Source organism: Silene latifolia, chromosome 8, assembly GCF_048544455.1.
Source record: "Silene latifolia isolate original U9 population chromosome 8, ASM4854445v1, whole genome shotgun sequence".
Classification (NCBI taxonomy): Eukaryota; Viridiplantae; Streptophyta; class Magnoliopsida; order Caryophyllales; family Caryophyllaceae; genus Silene; species Silene latifolia.
In genome coordinates this window covers 84,519,629-84,536,053 of record NC_133533.1, presented here as the reverse complement: position 1 = coordinate 84,536,053, position 16,425 = coordinate 84,519,629, and the positions used below count along the sequence as shown (strand labels likewise).

General features: G+C 37.3%; 1 protein-coding gene across 1 annotated transcript; it reads left to right on the top strand.

Moving 5' to 3' along the window:
* The first annotated feature begins 5,218 nt into the window (after positions 1–5,218).
* LOC141597024 (pyrophosphate--fructose 6-phosphate 1-phosphotransferase subunit alpha) lies at positions 5,219–16,274 on the top strand. The gene is made up of 19 exons (XM_074417330.1): positions 5,219–5,430; positions 6,318–6,490; positions 7,009–7,121; positions 9,359–9,433; positions 9,523–9,636; positions 9,727–9,794; positions 10,025–10,108; positions 10,893–10,946; positions 11,990–12,070; positions 12,169–12,262; positions 12,351–12,424; positions 12,605–12,715; positions 12,816–12,860; positions 12,997–13,053; positions 13,633–13,737; positions 13,834–13,950; positions 14,507–14,613; positions 14,735–14,900; positions 15,867–16,274. The coding sequence occupies exons 1-19, from the start codon at positions 5,341–5,343 to the stop codon at positions 15,993–15,995; spliced, it is 1,857 nt and encodes a 618-aa protein (XP_074273431.1). The 5' UTR covers positions 5,219–5,340; the 3' UTR covers positions 15,996–16,274.
* The last annotated feature ends 151 nt before the right edge of the window (positions 16,275–16,425 follow it).

The window sequence follows — 16,425 nt, the reverse complement described above, 5'->3', positions numbered from 1 at the left end:
TTTAAGCTGTTATAACTTGAGATGTATATATTATTTTGATGTGATTCCAATTAGAGGTGGTAGGTTGTTCTTTTACGATTCTAATGATAGGTTACACGCCCAAAATGACCAAGAAACGAGTGAGATATGACCGTTTTATGAAAATTGGACAGTGCTGAGAAATGCGTAGGGTACTCGATCGAGTGCACCCCTTGTTACTCGATCGAGTAGCCCCGGTAATTTCTTATACGTGCTTCGACCTTCGCCTACCGATCGTGTAGGTCAGATTTCGATCTAGTGACCCCTATTTTGGGTCATATGCTTATTTTTTGACTTCGTTGCCTATTATCTTTAATTCAAAGGTGTTCTTTTGCTTCTTTATGCATTGTTTTACGTATGTGTTGTTCCTGATGCGTAAGTTACCCAATCTTATGATGTAAGGTGTGACACTTGTGGTGAGTATGAGTTTGGTGAGAAGGACATGAGTTATATGTGGTTGTGATAGATAGTGGAAAAAGAAAAGGAAGATTGCTAAGGCTTATTGAGGCATGGAGCATGTTTTGTGAGATGAGAAGAGTGATATGATTGTGTGTTGAGTAATGTAAAAGTAAGTGAATGTGGGCAAGGGATGATGTAAGTCTAAGGAACGTGAGAATGAAAAGATTGAAAGGAAGGATGTGGATAGTAGCAACTAGAGATGTGTAAGGAATTATGGAGAGAGATGGTTAGATTGTGTTGGTTAAGAATGTATGTAATGAAAGATCGTTGTAGAGGGATGGAGAAGAGTGGTATATAGTGAACTTAGTGGAGACATGCCGCCACGTGGATTTGCAGATATTGAGCGAGTTTGGGAATTTGTATTATCAAGAGGTGAAACTAATGTGTGATTTCCTTGGGCAATTAACGGTATGAAATGAGTTTTGGGATTCTGATAGCATGAGATGGTCTTGACTGATTGGTGATAAATATGAGTGATAGCATGATAAGAGAAGATCCATGGTAAGAAAAAGTGAGATGATACTGATATGAAATAATGGGTTTCGAGTTTTGGAGCAATGAGAAGGTAACCGGGGTACTAAAGAGTTAGATAGAAGTAATAAGGAGTTGAACTATTAATTGGTATTGTTGAGTGTAAAGAGAAAAGAAGGATAAAAAGTAAGCTGAGAAAAATGTTGACCGGAGTTATGTGATATAGAAGTAATGAATCGTCGAGATGTGTGATACTATCATGAGGATTTGAGTTAATGGTTATGTAGGGGTTCCGAGACGACATGTTAATCATGAGTTTCGAGGAATTAAGGAAAGTAAAAAGCTTAGTGAAGAATTTGCACGATAGGAGATCTTGGTGATAAGTTGGGTGACGATACAATTAAGGATAGTATTGGGAAGAAGGTTGAGGTAAATTTTGTTGGTCGATTTGATGTCGTTATTTGGAATGCTAACCGAAGATAGGAAATGATCTTTTATATTTAGAGGTGAATGGAAGATATTTGTTGTACGAGCAGTGGTGGTATTGTGGTGTTGTCACTAGTGGTTAAGGGTGATGATAGATAAGAAAGATAACAATTCTAAAGAGGTTGATCTTGTATAGGCCGGATTGATATGTACGGTTGTGAGGAAGTATAAGACGTGGTCTTAGGAGGCGGTTGCTATTAGTTGAGTATTAGCTGTATGGTTATATTTGGCATGGGGGTGATGGTTATGCGAATGGAAGAGTATGTTATGAGGGGCATACGAGTTAAGCTTGGGCGAGGGGTAACCTTTATCAAGAGGTAACTTACGTGTTCAGGATTGACTAGTTTAATGTGATTACGGGTCTATGATGTATATAAATGTTTGTGTGAGGTTCTGACCTCACGAGAAATGGTATGGTGTGATAGTTATAAAGTTGTTATATGAATGTTTTGTGATATATGTTGGGTACGGTAAACTAATGGAATGATGTTCAAAAGTGATAGTTTGGGTGATCTGGCATGGCTAGTTATACTTGTATGTGTATTCATGATATAAGTTTATTCCGTGAAAAGGTATGGATGATATTCGTGAGATTCTTGTCTGTTTATTCCGTATAATATGTTGTGTTGTGATCTAGTAAAGCAGTTTTGAGTAAGTTTTCTTGTCCGGAAAGTTATACTGAGTCAGTGTTTATGGGAATTGTATGTGGTTGTGATGTCTATCGATGTGGTTGTTGTGTCTTGGGTGGTGATCCGTGCACGGTACTTCGTGTTGTGATGCGGGTATTTTCGCAATGCGGTGCGACTGTTGGTGGCGGTGTTGTGACGTCGTCACTGGTTGTGGTGGAGTAGGCGGGATGATTACGATTCGAGTTTCAAAAGTACATACCAGTTATACATAGATTTTTGTTTTGTTTGCTGCTGTTTCCGGTGAGTTTCAGTTTAGACAGATAGACGGTTGTTTTGTTTATTGATGTTTCTTACCAGTTTCAGCTTGGGCGTGAGGGTAGAGTATGATATAGAAGAGAGTTGTGTATGTTTCTGTTGCCAGCATGGTATAGTGATATTATGTTGATGGGACACAGTTGTGAGAGGTTGTTACAGTAATTTTGATCTTTTTTTAAGATGAGGCTTTGGTAGACATAGTAATGGCAAGTGAATGGTGGAACATGTGTTGTACCGATCCGAAAGTTGCAAGTGGTTCATAATCTTTTATCGGGACAGTGAGTATAAGGTGTTGGAAATTAGTATCATGTTAAGTTATGGATGAGTTTTGCGATAATGAAAGAAAAGAACTTGAGGATCTAGTGTGAGTGTGTGTAATAATTGTGGATCGTGGGTTATGAGTATGGAGATAGGTGCATGTATAGAGGACTATGTCGTTTTGGCGGTAATAGGGAACAATTGAAGTTTTGGTTAAGCTAAAGATTTTGTGGTATAGGTTAGGTGGTGTGCCGAGCGAATTAAGGTATGATAACTGTTCAAGTAAGAGAGCCTTGGATATAGGAATGGTGAGTGTTTAGATTATAGGAGGTTATCTTTGACATGCGGTGGTGATGAGGATAATGAGAAGATATAGCTAAAGATTTAGTATTAGTGAGTTACGAGGACGTAACAGTTATCTTAAGAGGAGTAGGATGCGATAAAAGAGAGTTTCATGGTTGTGCATGTTGTAGTATAATTGGAAGTAGAATGTTGGTGTAGCATAAAGGATGGATCTTTGTTGTGATTGATTTTATTAAAGGTCATGGTCATGCTTGTAGTAGTTCGATGTTTAGGAATGGGAGAATACTTTGATAGAGTTGACAGTTGGATGATGATGTTTATGAGTTCGATGGTGTTGACAGTTGGATGATAATATTTATGAGCGTGAGTAAACTTCGAGTACGAAGTTCCTTTTAAGGGTGGTAGAATGTAACATTCCGTTTGATGTTTATGAATGTCTTGATATTGGATTCTCTAGTGGATAATGTGTTAGTGAGACGGAGCTAGCGGCGTTGATGGAGGGTATTCGATAGTGTATGAAGCTAATGTAGAGAGGCTATGATGTAGTTGATACCATATCGTGAGCCGTGTTGTGGAGGTAGGCTTAGTTGGTGGAGTTGGTGTTAAGAGTTCATGTTTTATAGGTTGGGGTTTTGTTTTGAGTTCTTCGTTGCGTTGTTGTGTCTTGATCGAGTTAGTATGTTTGTTTTGAGTATGAGTTGAACTTCGGGGACGAAGTTCTTTTTAAGGAGGGAAGATTGTAATACTACGGTTTTCTATATCTTTGGGTACTCTATCGAGTGGGGCTTACTCTGTCGAGTAAGTAAGTTGTTTTACAAAACAAGGTTCTCAATCGATGGGTACTCGATCGAGTAAGTGTGGCACTCGATCGAGTAAGTTACTTACTCGATCGAGTAAGTTACGTTTGCGGGTTGTTTTAGTCGGATTTTGTTAGTAACGCGCGATTGATATATTAAGCTTTCCGTCACTTTCTTCATCATTTGTTATTTTATAAAAACCTTTCAAGAGAGAAAAGAAGTTACGTTATCTACGTTCGTCACGTTACCATCAAATCCCAAGGGCTAAGGTTGTCGGATCGTCACGTTCTTTACGCCGTTGAGTTCGTCGTGTCGAGGGTAAAATCCTTGTATAGTTTTTATGTTGTTTCGTCAATTTTGGTTAAACCCTAATTGGGTAAATTTGGGGGTTTGATTGACTTAGTAGTAATTGCATGATTGTATATGTGATTATAGGAGGATATTTCGTAGAAGAGCATTTTGATTTGCTGCTTATGACGGTCTTGTGATAGCTTATTTCAGGTAGGGTTTCCCTACTCAGTATTGGTTACATAATGTTAATGTTGATGTTGTTGTTGTTGTTGTTGTTGTTGTTGTTGTTGGTACCCCAAACATAGGTCTCTACGTGGGAACCTCACCCGTTTTACATCGATTAATTTAAGTTGTTCCACTTAGTATTTCGTTGTTTTGATTTCAAAAAAACCGATTCGTTTTACGTCGATTAGTTTAACATTTTTCGATTTGTGGATCAAATCAAAGGTATGTTAATTGTTTGTTAGTCGATATTAATTATTACGATTTATCGATTAAATTATTTGATATTAATTTGGAAAGTTCATTAAATCTGGACAAATATGAATAGAGTTAACAATTGAAGTGATGGTTGCTTGTTGTTGTGTGTTTTGAGTTGGTTGGAGTTTGGTTTGGTAGTATCCCCTCTCTCAAGTAATTGGACTTTTGGGGGTTTGGTTGGGTAGTATCGCCCATGGAATATACTAGGGATGTCAATTTCACCCGCATCCATCAAAACCCGATCCACCCGATCTTAAAATATGAATGAAAACCCGATTTAAATGGATGGTGGATGGATGACGGATGAAACGGATGTGGATGACGGATGGGTTGGATGAAGAAATTCCACCCGCCATCCACCCGCCATCCATCCATCACCCGATTTTATTATTTTTTATTTAATGTTTTTTACATATAACACATTATTAAGATATAAAATATTTAAATTTTCATATTTTTCTGCTCTCAATATAAATATTTTGTAAGCCTACTACTAGAAAGTTAAACTAAATTAATTATCTAACTTTATTTTTGTAGAGAAAAAAATCATCATTTTTTTAAACTTGAAATTATAAATGCACAACACCCGCTTATCACCCGATCCATCCTCCATGGATGATGGATGGATGGATAATTGGACTTTGGTTGGATGAGATTTTAAAAAGACGGATGGATAGTATCGCCCATGGAATATACTCACATCCCTTTACTCACACTTTCACAACTTAACTCATTTATTTAAGCTTAAGTATACGAAAAAAAAAAAAACACACACTTCAGTCTCCCACATTAACACAAACAAACCCTTTTGAAGAAAAAGCGGAGGCGAAAATATGGATTCAGATTTCGGAATTCCAAGGGAACTCTCCGATCTTCAAAAACAACGTTGTCTTTATCACCCTGAGCTCCCTCCTTGCCTTCAGGTCTCAATTTTTCTTCTCATCTTTACATTGTTTTTATCGACTTTCGTTTTCAATTTGTTTACCTTTGATTAAAAAATACCGCTCTCGAATGATAAGGTTCGAATGGAGTATTATTTAGTGTTTATCGATTTCGTTAGATTGTTATTGGTATTGTTAAAGTGCAGATCCGATTATTTAGATCAAAGATTTCTATTTTTGTTCTTGTTTTTGTGTGCCGTGCTTGATTTCGTGCTGTTTACTGTAAATCTACGTCAATGTTGATATTAATGATGTTTATTGTTGTTATTGTGATTATTTTGATATGATTTTATCATAAGAATAAGTTTCTTGCTGTGTAAGCTATCAATGTTTTGATTCATATTGTTCTGTAATTGATGTTTTTATTAGGTTAGGTGCGAAAGATAGGAAATTTGATTGTCCATGAATTCTCATCGAATCTGACAGTTGCGAAATAATGGAAGATAATGGCCGTGTTCTGTCCTCAGTGCTCAGTGCCTTAGATTTATTAGATTTATGTGATTAGTAGATTCTCGGATACTTTTCATTCAACAACATCAGGGCCTTAATCGCAATGTGATTTGGGATTGGATGACGTGAATCATCCTTTGAAACCGTCAATTCTCCTAAAGTCATAAATTGCGGAAATGTTGTTGATGTTTATCATTAGAAAAACTTGGTTTTTATGCTGTGTAATTTCAGTTGTGCTTTGCACTTTTATCTCGCAAATACTAACCAGAGTAGGGAGTCATTCGATTGATTTAGAAAACAGCAGCTTAGAGAGATAAGAAAGAGGGAAATGAATTAGTTGCGTAACTGGGGCTATCTTTTGTCGGAAAGCTTTATTTTTCCTTCGGCTCAAACTAAACTGTTCATGATGGATTTGGCAGGGAACCACAGTAAGGGTTGAGTACGGCGATACAACCACCTCTCTGGATCCATCCGATGCCCATGCCATCAGCCGGTATTTTCCCCACACATATGGTCAACCATTGGCTCACTTTCTAAGAGAAACTGCCAAGGTCGCAGATGCAAAAATCATTACTGAGCATCCAGCTATCAGGTAGGAGTTTCAACAATTTCTTGTATTAATTTCACATCTAAAATCTGAGGAATTTGTCTAATATGGAGCCACTATTACGTCTGTCCTTGTTAGGTTGGTATCGCAAAGTGTTAGTTTATTGTTCTTCTGAACTGGTTAGGGTCAAATAGCTATGTCTCCCTGCAAAATACTTTTTTGTCTCACTTAGATAACCTACTTTGATTTCAGCAAGGATTAGTATTCTTATAGCTTGTTCCTTCATAGTAATTATTTAATTTTGCCAAATTGTGGTGGATGAAGAAGCTAGGTGAATAAATCAAGGGTTCTTCTGAAATGTGTCTAATGTTGATGCTCTATGCTCCTTCCACGAGCCGGTATCATTTTACAGTATTTAACTTTCCGTATAAGGGAACCTCATAGATCTATATCTATATATTACAACGGGGATATTTACTTGCACGCATAACGAGGAAGAGTTATGGTGATAAGAATTATTTTCTTTACGTTATTTAATCATGTGAGTTCCTACTGCTGTGCAGGGTGGGAGTGGTGTTCAGTGGGCGACAGTCCCCAGGAGGACACAATGTTATTTGGGGTCTTTACAATGCTCTTAAAACACACAACCAGAACAATGTTTTGCTTGGATTTCTTGGTAAGAAGCATTACTAGTTCCTAACTATCAGCATGTCTTGCTATTATTGAATCTGTTATGAATGTCTTTCACTTTCACTTTCACTCAACTCTTGAATAGTTTGTGTATCTTGCTGTTACTAGACTTTGTCCCTTTAACCTGTATCAAGCCTCACCCTGAGTCTGTGGTTGGATTTTCTTTACATGGGGTCACATCTACACGTCCTCCTCGAGAAGCACTGTGTGTGTATAAGTGTTGATAGTTGATAGAGAGCAACATCAGTGATGAATGTGATAGGAATTAGTACTTGTTGTAGGAAGGATATTATTAAAACATAGTAAAGTGATATATGGTGATCTGCCTTCTCAACAACTTGCCATTTTGTTCCATGCCTTCTCACCAGTCACCATAGATAACGGTGAGGGTGCCCCTTGTTGGTGTTTTTCTATAACCCCTCACATAATGTTACTACCCCTTGTTAAGTGCTTTTCTATAACCCCTCACATAATGTTACTAATATTCTGAAGCTATTTTCTATCTCTATTGCTATTTGCTAGTTTTTTGAGCAAATAACAGTTTGACTTTGCAAGTGATCTTATCTATTTTAATCTCACCTGGACATTGGTCATATATGATCTTGTTGCACAAAGCAGTATTTGTGGCCCGTTAGATGTGGTTGGGCAATGCAGCAATGTAGTAAATATTGTTTTGCATTGTACTTTCCGTCTTTGATGCTTTCTTGAACATCCCTCTATTCAATATTTACTTCCCTTCTCCTTCAGTGCGGCTGCAGCCAATTCTTCAGAAGACCAAAGCAACTGTCACAATATTGGCATAAGAAAAACAAATGAACATAGGTCTCAAGATCACTATCTCACTCACAAATAAGCATTGATCCCAGTTTCATGTTGTGTTTCTTTGTTTGCATTTATGATGTTCAGTTAATCAACATATGACATTGACATGGTACTTGAGGTAATTGAACATTGTAATTTGTAAACCCATGTATGCGTCAAACATCGACATCGTGTCACTAAGCCACACACTAAATTCCAAAGATAGCCACTAGATAGTGTGCCCCTGTTGTGTGATCTAGTCCTATAGCCCCCATAGTGAATTATAGACCAATCTGTTCAACTATTTAATATGATAAATTGTTTGCCAGAGTCAACTGGTGGGTTTAATGCTACCAGTTCTTCTCTTTCCAAGAAATTACATTGAACTCACATTATCTGTGATGATATTTTGAGCATAAATATACTCCCTCCATACCACACCAATGGTAACATTGACTTTTTCACACTTGTCGAGACACGTTTTGCAACGTAAATATCTTTTGTTACGCATTATTAAAAATTATAAAAATGTGATATTCTTATAGCATTCATGACGATAAATCAAACAAGATCTCACATGACTATATTTTATCTTATAGATTAAGAATAATATCGAAGATTCCCTACGACCATCAATAGTGGCAAAACGGTCAATGTTACCATTGGTCTGGTATGGAGGGAGTAATATAATTAGAAGCTAAGGAAAATCTGAGGCAGTGGCAGTGGATTGTCCTCGCGATCATCTGTTCTGTGGTTTGTAGGAACCTTTTGCATCTTCTTGGGATTTTCCTTCCCCCTAGAGTTTAGACTATCTTTGGATTTGAGTTATAAACTCTTTATGGTCTTAGGCTGCTAGACTTCTATAGACATCTTTATTTCACTCGATGTGACTGGGTTATCCTTTAGTGGTTCTTTGTGAGAATCTCTTATAGTTATTTATTTGAGAATCCGATTGATTATCAATACATCTAATTATAACTAAGAATAGCAATTTCCCCACATTTATCCTTTTGCGATTACAAGCTTCATTGGCTGGAAATTGGAAGTATTTGAAGTTGCAAGGAGCTAGCAGTACACATAAGAAGGCTAGTTATAAGTTATGACATTTCAGATATAGCATTCCCTCTGTAAATAGAAGAGGAAAAGAGTTTGACCTTTGGTAGATAATTGTACTATCTGTTCTTCTGTTGTTCTCTTTTGCAGTGATATAGTTTGTTTTGAATATTTGAATATGGTTCATTAGCGGGGCCACTTGTGTACACCATTGTGATGATATTTGTGGCCAGTCCACGTAGGCGGGTTAGGGTTTGATATTAAACTATGATGGAAGTGTAGTGTTACTGTTTTCTCTTATTTGTCTTTGAATAAACTGGTGTAGAGAAATCTTGTATACTAAAGCCAGTGTACTTTTGTGTCTTATAGGTGGTACTGAAGGGTTGTTTGCACAAAAAACTCTTGAGATATCTGATGACGTTCTGTCTACCTACAAAAATCAGGGTAAGTGGTATCCTGAGATGTCACCCAGTCAAGTTCAAGTACTTGGTTTTTATTTTTCCTTTGCATTTATTATTCCGTAATCTTGGTAGGTGGTTATGATTTACTGGGAAGGACAAAAGATCAGATAAGAACAACTGAACAAGTTAATGCTGCACTTGCTTCATGCAAGGCTTTGAAGTTGGATGGGCTTGTAATCATTGGAGGTACATCTCATAGAAACACACATATATTCACTTTTCATGTTTTTTGGATTGTCATTCAGTAAAACAATGACCTATTTCTGTTATTTAAAGGTGTGACATCCAATACCGATGCTGCTCAACTCGCAGAAACATTTGCAGACGCGAAATGTGCAACTAAGGTGCCTTGATTTATTAGAATCACTTGTTTTCGTGCCTTGTCATGGTCATGTTTTCATTCTTTAATATAGTTGTTGCTTATCACAAGAGCAAGTATCAGGTTAAGTTGATTTTACGAAGACTTATGTGATTTCCAGTTCCTTGCTTTTTTGCTCCTGTGCTTTAAGTTAAACCTAAGTTTGTTCACCTAATATTTATGTAGCCTAAACCATCAACTATTTGAGATTTTTAGGTAGTTGGAGTTCCGGTTACCCTGAATGGAGACTTGAAGAATCAATTTGTCGAGGCTGATGTTGGATTCGATACCATTTGCAAGGTAAGAATTTATCTTCATTTATGGTCGGTGGTCACTACAGTTTCAGAATTGTTCATTGATCGACAGATTGATTTATACATCCATCCAATAAAAAAAAACACTTGGTCGTGAACTGTAAAAAATCAAATGAAAATATACGCATGATTTGGTCTGAGGATATGTATTTGAGAATAAGGTTCAGAGGGGTAAGCCGTAATAGATGTCCTCATGACTTTAAATTCATTTTGCTTTGACCAATTATCAATTGTGTTATCTTGTGAATGGTTGAAGACTTTCTTGACCACCTTTTTGCACAGTAGCTTCTTTTTTCTTATTTTTCATTATTTTGTTTTTGTTATCGAGGTTGACTGGTTGAGTACTTCATGATCTTCTGTGTAATGGAGTCTTTTGGGTGACAGTGGGCTTATTTCATCTTATTTATCATATGATAAATTTTTAGCATCCAGTTTCTTAGTTAACGGATTCTGAGGCTGACCCCTCATCTGAACATGTATTAATCATGGACATGTAAGATTGCAAGTAAAATGCGTGGCAAGTAATGATGGTACTGAAAGGCTCTGTTTTCTGGTGTTAGAGAATGTCTTGTGTGGGAATACTATATTGATGACTCAGTCTTGTTTTCTGTATCTTCGTCTGTGTGTGCCTTTCTTTTTCCTTTGAAGTTTGGCTGTAACCTGTTGGCTTCTTATGCCGGTTATCTTTATTTATCTGCCTTTCTTCTATACCTTGTATATGATATTGTTTTATCCTCTTAAATGCTAATTGTTTTATTGTTCGTACATAGGTTAACTCTCAGCTCATCAGCAATGTTTGCACTGATGCATTGTCTGCCGAGAAGGTAATTTTCTTTGCATGTTATCTCAAATTGTTGTGATTTACTCTGATTGAATTGCAAAAACTGTGGTTGATAGTAGTCCAACCTTAAGATGGTAAGATGTACATATGGCCATATGGGGAGGAAAAACTGCTGGTGCCTTAAATAACTTTAAGGTATTCGCCAGTCCACCGAGATGAGGTGATTTGATGACATTTGAAAATGCCATAACAGTGAACTGAAGATGAGACACCTGTGGAGTTGTCAACAGTCTCCCTAGTCTCCCTAGTTTATTCTGGTTGGTTTAGCTACAGTACAACATAAGGTGTAGTTTGTTTGTATTAAAATTTTGAAAATGGGGTTGTACCATTTATGCAGCTCTTGGAGATCTACTATCACTTGGGATAAATTACAAGTCCCACCTTAGCTCTGCTATGAAATAGAAAATGCTGACTTAACAAAATGGCCCAGGGATATGGGAAAATCATCTGCTTCTCTCTAGAGGAACTTCACAGACAAAAAAAAATACATTGCTGTTTGAAGGCATATAACTTGGTATATGCTAAGGTTGGATGATTGAATAAGTAGCTCTTTTTGGACTACAACAAGAGCAGTAATCCACAGTGCTTTGTAGGCTCCCGCCTATGGCATTGTTAGGGGAATTGAATCTACTCATCCTTTTCCCTGTGTTGAAGATGCATAGAGGCTGTTTCCGAGTAACTCGTAACAAAAATTATGTCGAGAATTGCATCGACTGACTCTAATTCATAATATAAGAAGTGTGGACATTTTGTTGAGGGTCATTTTTTGCTTTATTCCATTAATTACAATGCCAAAAAATAGTCTTTTAAACTTTTTTTTACCAAGGATAATTTCAACATAAAGATTAATCTCCCTCTCATACTTATTTACTTAGTTTCTTGGTAAACAATAGTTGGAACATTAATTAGCCCCTCAGATAATCCGCTAACCTGTGGGGGGTGTTGGTAAACCGAAACTTCTAAGTTCTTTTTAGGTTTCTGTAATCATGCAAATCCTCATAACTCCTAATTCTAATTTGTTTTCAGTATTATTACTTCATTCGACTCATGGGTAGAAAGGCATCACACGTTGCTTTGGAATGCACTCTTCAGTCACACCCGAACATGGTTAGCTCCTTTTTTTTTTTGCTTAACAGCTACAGTTATTTTTTGATATTTTTGTATTAATATCATATAGCTGACATGATTATTTTTACATTATTCAGGTTGTCCTTGGGGAAGAAGTGGCAGCTTCAAAACTTACTTTGTTTGATGTGACAAAACAAATTTGTGATGCAGTTCAAGCCAGGGCGGAAACAGGTTTAATGATTTCTTTTTTTAGAAAATTATTTTGTTTTGAATCTTTTGATACAGGTGTCTATCTAATTTAATGTTGTTTTAATTGCAGACAAAAATCACGGAGTTATCCTACTCCCGGAAGGGCTTATTGAAAGTATTCCTGAAGTGTATGCTCTCCTGCAGGTATTACTTTACATGTTCTCTGCATCCATCTGATTATGGGTTGGACTGTCTTATGTTTTTTCTCGTTGCATCTTTTCACCTGATTTTCTTTTCTTCACCTTGATATAAACAAAATGTTCTATGAAGAATGTTTATTTGGTAGGGAAAAGAGAAATTATAGTGTTCCGTTGGTTGATGCAGGAAATTCACAGTCTTCATAGAGAAGGTGTATCTATTGAAAATATTTCTTCTCAGCTCTCTCCCTGGGCATCTGCTTTGTTTGAGTTCCTGCCACCTTTTATCAAGAAACAGGTATCTGATTTCTCTATAACTATATGTACTTTTTGTTTGAGGTCTCGGTACACCGTTGTGTATCTATTCTTTTCTTAAACTTTGATATAATATGTTGCAGTTGCTCCTTCACCCCGAGTCAGATGACTCTGCCCAACTGTCACAGGTGCTGGCTTGCAATCCTCTTTTCTATTTTTAATTTTTTTCCCCTTTACTAAAGGTGTTGAATGCTACCTGCTCCACTAACTGTGATCTCTCGTCCTTTGAGGAAATGTATATAATTAATCAAAAAAATTGTGCAGATTGAGACTGAGAAACTGCTAGCACACCTTGTGGAAACAGAGATGAATAAACGCCTGGTATGATATCTAAATATCTTGCTTGTTAGCCTAGTTTCATTCTGACAGGTCTTTAGAGATTATCAAAATCCAAAGTGTATAGGATATTATGACAAATTTCTGGAAACGTTATACTATGTATGTAATGTGGGTCATACAAGCTACAAATACATTTCCCTCAAAAAAAGGTACAAATACAAAATAGTCGATATTTTTAAAGAGAATATGATAACTGAAATATGAAGCAGATTATAAATTATTTGGGTGTCACTTTGTTAGCAACATGAATTACTAGAAGCTGAAGGATGTTTAGTCATACTTATTTATTCTAAGGGTGTGTTTCTGGCTTATAAAAGATTTCTCATTCTAATATTATTTGCTGATTGTTTTTGTCTAAACTACGTAGGAGTATATCTAAGGAGGCACTTAGGCTGTGTTTTTTTTTGGTTTGGTTATGTTTGAACTGCTTAGGCAGTTCAGTAGTTGAGAAATATATTCTTAATTCACCACATTTGTTCTTTTTAATTGGTCGTTAATCATTTTTGCTTTGTTAGACATGATTTGCAACTAGTACTAACATGCTGTTTCATTTGTTTGCAGAAAGAAGGCACTTACAAGGGCAAAAAATTTAATGCCATCTGCCACTTTTTTGGCTACCAAGCTAGGGGATCCTTACCATCAAAATTCGACTGTGACTATGCATATGTGTGTCCTGATCCCTGATGAATGACAGATATTTTTGGTGGTTATATTTTTTTCAATCCTTGGTTTGACATTAATTAATCTGTACGACTTGTACAGGTGCTTGGACATATATGCTATCATATTCTAGCAGCTGGTCTTAATGGATACTTGGCAACTGTTACCAACCTTAAAAATCCTGTCAATAAGTGGAAATGTGGTGCTGCTCCATTAACAGTAAGCCTTCGTTAGCATTTCTCGTTTACATTCTTTTAACTCTTTTAGTGGTAGTGCAACTCCATCTTCTGCAGTCATTTTATCTGAATTTATAGTTGATGTGGAAGGCGATTCATGGCCGCTAGACCTGGCAAAATGGGTCAACGGGTCGGGCCAGTTCGGGTCTCTCATTGATTTCGGGTTAATTCGGGTCGGGATGGGTCATTTCGGGTTTCGGGTCTGTTACGGGTTGATGGTCGTGTCTGTTTCGGGTCAAGCGGGTCGGGTTGTTTCGGGTCGGGTCATTTCGGGTCAATGAATAATAGAGAAAGTCATTTTAAGTCTTTTCGGTTCAATTAGAGTTATATTTTGTCGGGTCATTTTCGGGTTTGGTGGTTTTGGATTGGGTCATTTTCGGGTCGGGTCAGTTACAGGTCATGTTCGGGTCAGGTCATTTCGGGTTTCGGGTCACATACGGGTGATGTAGTTCGGGTCACTTCGGGTCTCGGGTCAGTCTTTTCGGGTCGGGTGCTTTTGCCGGGTCTAATATTGGCCGCCACGTTGTGACACACTGCAGGCAATGATGACTGTCAAACGCTATTCTCGTGGTCCTGCTGGCACTTTATCTATTGGAAAACCTGCAATTAATCCTGCTACCGTGGATTTGAAAGGCAAGGCATACGAGTAAGTCCCTTTTAGCTCTATTATAGTGGAACTGCAGTTTATATTGGACATAACCATTAGGCACTCCATCTATGACAGTTAAAATCATTCTTAAGTAATCCTGACACTATTAATTTAACAGACTTTTGAGACAAAATGCTACGAGGTTTTTGATAGAAGATATCTACCGAAATCCTGGCCCACTTCAATTTGATGGTCCTGGAGCTGATGCGAAGGCTGTTACCTTATGCGTGGAAGACCAGGATTATATGGGTCGCATTAAGCAGCTTCAGGTGTATTTGGACAAGGTGGGTTTACTTAACCTTGACTCTACTTGTTTATCTATTTCTACCCTCTTTGTTGGTAGGGAATATAAGCAGACATGGCAACCTATTCATTAGTAGTCATGGTGAAACTTGTGCTGAAAAGCATGGAAATTTCTTTTGCAACCACTGATACTCAAAATATCATCACAATACATGCATTTCTGTGACGTAATCTATACTACCTATAACTTTCCGTTAAAAACATTGATAAATGAGCATAATGCGTGTCTAAACGCCTCAATGTATATATTCGTGAAAAAAGAGGAGTAATATAAAATCTAGTTTCAGATCCCAAATAGATTCGAGACTAGTTTTGACAGCTTGATAATGAAACTTCACGATCATTTCTTTTGCCTTGTTAGTACCTGACAAGATACAAAGATGAGTACTGTACAGTAAGTCAATGGCTACAACTGGGAGAATGTTTGGTTATCCTGGGAATGATAAGTAGAATTGAAGCTGGGTACAGAGGTGGCACTCCCGCCTTCTAAACAGTTGAATATGTGGTTTGCGACTCTCAGGAGCTCATTCCTTGTAGTTCCACCATGCCTAACAGCCTAAGCTCGCTGATGAGATACTAGAGGCGCATCTTACACTAGCATTATTTCTGCATATACTTGTTTTTCCTTTTTACTTTTTCAGTTCACACAAACATTTGCTCACATATTTGTGTAGTACTCCGGGTTTTTTTCTTGAAGTGCTTGCCTAAAAAACCTAACCAAAATCAAACATATACAAATTGATGAGTCCGAAGGAATTGTTCAGAACTTCATATGCATCATTTGTTGTTCAGAGTTTTTGTTCCCACCTTTTTGCATATGGTCTCCCTTCTTCGAGGGCAAACAATCAATTTTAAGGCAGTTTGTGGTAAATGCTAGGAATTTGTCTCTTGCGTTGAGTGATCCTCTATCCTGATATGGCTTTTGTTACTTGTGATCAAATATGCAGGTACGCTCCATAGTGAAACCAGGATGCTCACAAGATGTTTTGAAAGCAGCACTGAGTTCCATGTCATCGGTAACCGAAATTCTCTCTCTTATGTCATCAAACTCTAACAGTGGGCAAAGGATGATCTGAGGAGTTCCCGAATTTTCAACGCTACCCCCGCTTATGCATTCGGCGAATTTGGCCAATGCATCTTCGGTTTAGATAATTCATTTGCGTCATTTTTAGGAGTTGCAATGTTAGGATTTTTGTTGAACACGAGAGGCATTTTCGGAATGATGCGACATTTTGCGTAGAATAATTATAAGAACTGTGAGTGTGATTTTGTTATGAATAAAACTTGGCAGTTGGTTATGTAAAACGAAAGCTGTTGAGACTTGGGATGACTTTAATCGATTCTTCCTTTCAGTATTTGGAGATCTTCCGAGTTCTGATGCCTTGAAAGTTAACTGTCGTGATTTCGAAGGGTTTCCATTTTCTTCAGATAAAATGCCTCGAGATTATCTGCAGGTATACTGAGACGCATCAGTTAAACTGAGAAATCGCCTATACTTGACTCAAG

Bases quoted from the DNA above. Each gene is read 5' to 3' on its own strand.
- LOC141597024 (XM_074417330.1), top strand. From the start codon at position 5,341: ATGGATTCAGATTTCGGAATTCCAAGGGAACTCTCCGATCTTCAAAAA. The intron at 9,434-9,522 runs GTAAGTGGTATC...TAATCTTGGTAG, and splicing joins GTCTACCTACAAAAATCAGG to GTGGTTATGATTTACTGGGA. The intron at 12,425-12,604 runs GTATTACTTTAC...TGGTTGATGCAG, and splicing joins AAGTGTATGCTCTCCTGCAG to GAAATTCACAGTCTTCATAG.